The 6,124-nt window shown below is 42.2% G+C and overlaps 1 protein-coding gene and 1 non-coding gene across 2 annotated transcripts; one reads left to right on the top strand and one right to left on the bottom strand.

Moving 5' to 3' along the window:
* Window positions 1-1,949: 1,949 nt before the first annotated feature.
* On the bottom strand, window positions 1,950-2,022 carry trnaa-agc (transfer RNA alanine (anticodon AGC)). The gene has a single exon. It is a non-coding gene; the product is annotated as a tRNA-Ala (tRNA).
* A 945-nt stretch (window positions 2,023-2,967) lies between these two features.
* LOC132892700 (dynein regulatory complex protein 1-like) lies at window positions 2,968-4,983 on the top strand. Its single transcript, XM_060931013.1, has one exon. It carries the CDS (start codon window positions 2,968-2,970, stop codon window positions 4,981-4,983), a length of 2,016 nt encoding a protein of 671 aa, XP_060786996.1.
* The last annotated feature ends 1,141 nt before the right edge of the window (window positions 4,984-6,124 follow it).

Below are 6,124 nucleotides of genomic sequence, written 5' to 3' on the forward strand. Positions count from 1 at the left end.
CGATTTCATTGTGTGCATGTAGGATTGGATTTCTCTGGCACCCTGCTGGGACCTTCAGCTCGATTACCGACAGCAGCTCGATTTGGATGTGCATGTAGTGACTCACAGGAGGACGGAGAGAACCAACAACCCACTGATCACCCCAACGACTCTCTAGGCCGTTCACACCCAGCCCCCAGTGACCCACACCAACAGGATGACTCAACGATACCTTAGGATTGCTTTTCATCCATGAGAGGATAAATACCTGATACTCCCCATTAGTCAAACAGAACTGAAGAAGCCTTTCGGATGAGAGGTGAAACGTCTTCAAGAATCTTCAAGCAAGTCCAGTTGCTCTCTTTTACCACCCACAAAAGAAAGGTTACATGCTGTGTAACTTATGTCACGAGCCATAGCAGTCTCATGCACTCCTGATGTGCAAGTTCAGATATCTTTTATGTCAAGCTCAGTCACATAAACATGTCAATTACACAAAATTCAACATCGCGTGACGTTATCTTCACATTCTCTATTGCAATTTTTAAAAATGCTTACTCTTGCATGGTGGTGTAGTGGTTAGCACTGTCGCCTCACAGTAAGAAGGTTCTGGGTTCAAGCCCAGCAGCCGGCGAGGGCCTTTCTGTGTGGAGTTTGTATGTTCTCCCCGTATCTGTGTGGGTTTCCTTCGGGTGCTCCAGTTTCCCCCACAGTCCGAAGACATGCAGGTTAGGCTAATTGGTAGCGCTAAATTGACTGTGAGTGTGAATGGTTGTTTAGCCCTGTGATGACCTGGCGACTTGTCCAGGGTGTACCCCGCCTCTCGCCCATAGTCAGCTGGGATAGGCTCCAGCTTGCCTGCGACCCTGTAGAACAGGATAAAGCGGCTAGATGATGAGATGAGATGAGATGAGATGAGGCTTCAGCTTGCCTGCAACCAGTGTTGCCAGATACTGCTGACGTTTTCCAGCCCAGAATATGTTCAAAACCCGCCAAAATGCACTTGAAACCGCCCAACTTGGGCGGGAAACCGCCCAATCTGGCAACACTGCGCAACCCTGTAGAAGAGGATACAATAAGCAGCTGCAGATGATGGATGGATGGAGGGTTTACGCTTTCATTAGTAATAAATATCCACAAGATGGCGTTGCAGGGCACGGTATTAGTTTCCTGATTTACAAGAATTCCCAAATACACTTCTTTTAAATGTTTATTTGGAGTAACAACACCACCAACAACAGTCTTTTTGATTGATTGATTGATTGATTGATTGATTGATTTCGCAATAGAAACATATACATAACATGTGAACATATAATATAAATATAAATATTGCGGAGGATAACACAAAACTAAAAATACTTATTTCCATTGTGGTCCTCAAATAGGTAAACAAAATAGCACCAAATAACATAAAATACAATAATAATACTAATAATAAATCACAATAAACTGAATAAATAAAGTAAGAGTAATATATCCAAAAAGAGAAAAATAATAATACTGAAAATTTCAATATATTACACAGTTTTAACATCAGTAATATATAAAAGCAGACTGACTGTTGACTAGAAGTTGTGACATAAAATTATCTTTAACCATTTTCTTAAAAATACATTTATTTTGAGCAGATCGGGCAGACAGAGGTAGATCATTCCACAATGAAGCACCAGTGAAATAAAAACTATTTTTCCTAAAAGGCCCAACATGGGTAATGTTAAAAGTATGAATACTATTTCTAGTGCGTGAATTTGTACTATGTTGGAAATTTTCTTTCAAATACACAGGAGCATTATTATGAAAAATATTATACACATGTCCTAACTTTAACTGATTTACACGCATATCCACCGGTAACAATCCTACATTTCTAAACTCTTCCACCCCAATATGAGACCTAGGAGGGAGTTGAGTAGTATTATGGAATTACTAAAGCATTTCCTTAATGATAATAATTTTTTAAAAAAAATTGGAGGATGCGGGCATCGATCCCGCTACCTCTCGCATGCTAAGCGAGCGCTCTACCATTTGAGCTAATCCCCCAAGTGACGGAGCAAGCAATCCTGTCAGACTCAAAAGCTCTCTGATCAGAATTCTTTCCCTTTATAGCCTGTGTATCATCATAAAAAAAACCTTTATCATACAAAATACACCACATATTGTGTTACTGTCTTTGTGCACTTAACTTCACCATCAAACAACCTGAACATTAAATGGACTGACTATATGAAGATAATTATTATTGGCAAACTTTTAGTAGTAATTCTACTAATATAAGGAGAAACACCTCTCCCTATTAGGTCTACTATAAAGTTACTGTATCCTGTGTATCATCCTAAGTCAACAGTTGTAGCAGCTAAAAAAAACAGCATATTGTGTCTGTGCCACTTTATTATTACCATCAAACAATTAACATGAACATGGGAAAGCATTACTATTAATATACACAGTTCACCAGATCCCCATGTAGAAGTGTCGCGGTATCGAATCCCGTCCGGCGCGACAACCTGCAAACTTTCAACTCAAACGCAACATTAATACACTTCCACACAAAAAGCCCACGGTAGAATTTCACCAAATCCCCTTCACTCCGTTGGCGTTTATTTTCGCGATGTTTCCTGCATGCGCCGAGAGCTCAAAGATTGGGCTAATTCCCCGTATGCGCACCAGCTGATTCTACTTCTACATATAATTGTCTACAGCACCATCTACCGGACATAAAAAAAATTTACTTGAAGCTTCAAGTGTTCTAATTTTTTTAAATTTAGAGAATACCGACAACACGCGAATCTCTGAAACACGAGAACACCTGGAGCAGCGTCCCACGGAACTCACCAGAGCGATCAAAAAGAACTATTCGGAACGGCGTCAAGAATCTGTGACGTCAAAGAATGAGTGACGTCATAAATAGTGACGCTTAGTCTGGATGAAACGGCTGAACGCACGTACATTACGAGTTGCAGGTAGTCAGGAACGGACAGAAGGATGATGCTCGACGCAGAACTTTTGTGTGAGGGAAAAGATGAAGCCGAACCATTCGGTCAGGCCGAAACTCCTGACGACAGAATCGAGACTCGTCGAAAATGCATTGCTGCACAAGTCCAGGCCGAGAAACATGAAGTGCTTGGAAGTGAGTTCAAGGAGAATGAGGACGCTGAAGAGATAGCCTGGCCAAGTCTGAAACAAATGGAAAAAAGTGAAAAGCACATGACTGAATTAAAAGCAAATGGCGCAGACATGGTGACCAACCTTTTGGTGGTGGCTGATGCCAGGGAGTCGAAGAGGAGAGCAGAACTGAGACGGGTGAACAGATTGAAATTGGAGAAGCTGGAAAATGAGGCCAAGTCCGGCACAGAGAAGTTCAGTAAGATCATGAAGAAGTGGACCGAAGCCGAGACGAAAGTGATCCATCAGGAGCTGAGAGACGATCTGAGAAAACAGCAACAGCTCTGTTGGGAAATCATCGAAAACAAGAACAAGCTTATTGATGAATTGCAGCAGGAGCTAAAAAGTAGAAACGACCATTTTGTGGAGAATTGCAAAACAGAGGCAGAAGAAATGGATCTCCTAATTGAAAAGTTGCAGGAATTGATATCAGGTCTAAAGAAAGACTACAGAAAAGAGCTGGACCTCATCGAGAACTCGTTCAGTGACGAGTGGAAGGATTTGCTCGAAGACAGCAAGAAGAAATGGGAGCAGCAGAGGAAGGAACGAAGCAAGAAAGAACTGGACTGCATGCTGAATCAGGTCAAGATGCTGGAGGAGCATGAGGCGCTGCTGGATCAGCTGAGAGTGGACTGTGCAAAGGAGTACAGGAAGATCAAAACCAAACTAGAGGCTGACATAGAGCGCCTAGAGCAAGACCTGCAAGCAAAGAAAGCTGCCTACCTGCTTAATCAGGAGAAGCTCGAGCACAACACACACATGCTGAAGAAGTATGAGCAAGAGTATACTGTCAGTAAGGCTGAGCAGATAAAGAAGCTCACCAGACGGCAGGCTACACAAAACTATCTGAAGAAAAAATGCGCCATGCAGGAAAAGCAGACCAATAAGAAGATCCAGGTACTGACTAATAAGTACAAGCGCCTGACAGAGCAACAGAAAGATATTCAGAACAAGATAAGGCATTTTGCCGTGGTTGATGCCAAGCGTTACAAGGAGATTTGGCTGATGAATGAAGATGAGGCCAAAGAACTGGTGTGCAAGGCTTTGGAGATGGACCAGTTTATTAATGAACAGGTTCTTGGCCTGACCTGGAGTCCCCCTCCATTGCCCTTCACGGATCATTCTGGCCCCAAGCGTACACTACAGCAAGTGGGCACACAAAATCTAAGAGAGGAGGACGAGACACAGGATCAGACAGATCCAGAGAGCTGTTCACTGGACGACTCTGACAATCTGGAGAGTAGCATGCTCACAGTGGATCATAAAACAGTCAAAAGGCTGCTGGAGCTTTTCTGTGATGAGCTGGGCTTTCTTATCGAGAGTAAGGTCCACAAGCTTTTATTTTCCACGGAGAAGAATGATCAGATGCCTTTGAAGCTGGATTTCATCTTTTCTGCCATAGGGATTAAGAACGAAGAGGATATCAACGAAATGACCAAGTTCTTCCTGAAATATAAACAGACACAAATAGAGAACGTGTCAGAAAATGACCAGGCAAATCTTATCCACCCAAATGATCTCCTGAGAGCTCTCCATGCTTTCACTGCCCAGTACTGCAAAGCCAGCAAGAAACCTCGACCTAAGAGCAGTGCTGTAGTGCTGAAGAAGATGAACGACTCTGAGATCAAAGCATACTGGAACGACATCGCCAACGTCATCCCTGAGTCCAAATTCAAAGTGTGGAAGGCACTGGAGGCAGGACTCAAGAAGTACCATACTGAGCTGACGACGAGATCCAAGCTTCTGAATGAAACACAGCAACTCAGACAACAAAATTTTGAGCTCCACATGCTCCTGCATCAATATCAAAGCCCGCCCAGCCGCATGATGCAGCAATGAGATTGCCCCGCCATTGTCAGAGAAGAAGTAAGCAAATGACAATGACATTGGTGCATATTAGTTTATTTTATTGACTGCAAAAATACATCAAGGTCATTCAGATGATACAGTGATGGCTCTGGTATAATTTTTTGTGTGTTGAATATGATATACTTACTATAGTGACAATTTACACAGGGGCTTGTATGATGTGTGATCGACATAATCTAAGGCATAATAAATATTAACAGACTGAAATGTGTCAACAAAGTATACTTAAAGAAAACAAAATTAAGAAAGATTGAGGATCACACTGGGTTCCTTGAGTACCTTCAGTAATGACAGTGCCTTGCAAAAGTATTCATCCCCCATAGTGTTTGTCCTGTTTTGTCGCATTACAAGCTGGAATTAAAATGGATTTTTGGAGGGTTAGCACCATTTGATTTACACAACATTCCGACCACTTTAAAGGTACACATTGCTTCTTTTTTTTTTATTGTGACACAAACAATAATTAAGATGAAAAAACAGAAATCTGGAGTGTGCATAGGTATTCACCCCCTTTCGTATGAAACCCCTAAATAAGAGCTGGTCCAAATAATTCACTTCATACGGTAAGTTGCATAATTAGTTGATTAAGATCCACCTGTGTGCAATCAAAGTGTCATATGATCTGTCACATGATGTCTGTATAAATCAACCTGTTCTGGAAGGACCCTGACTCTGCAACACTACTAAGGAAGCAACATGAAAACCAAGGAGCCTCCAAACAGGTCAGAGACAAAGTTGTGGAGAAGTATAGATCAGGGTTGGGTTATAAAAAAAAAAATATCCCAAACTTTGAATATCCCACAGAGCACCATTAAATCCATTATAGCAAAATGGAAAGAATATGGCATCACTACAAACCTGACAAGAGAAGGCCGCCCACCAAAACTCACAGACTGGGCAAGGAAGGCATTAATCAGAAATGCAACAAAGACACCAAAGAGAACACTGAAGGAGCTGCAAAGAGCCACAGTGGAGATGGGAGTATCTGTCCATTGGACCACTTTAAGCTGTACGCCCCACAGAGTGGGGCTTGATGGAAGAGTGGCCAGAAAAAAGCCATTGCTGAAGAAAACACGTTTGGAGTTTGCCCAACAGCATGTGGCAGACTCCC

This window comes from Neoarius graeffei, chromosome 10 (assembly GCF_027579695.1).
Source record: "Neoarius graeffei isolate fNeoGra1 chromosome 10, fNeoGra1.pri, whole genome shotgun sequence".
NCBI lineage: Eukaryota > Metazoa > Chordata > Actinopteri > Siluriformes > Ariidae > Neoarius > Neoarius graeffei.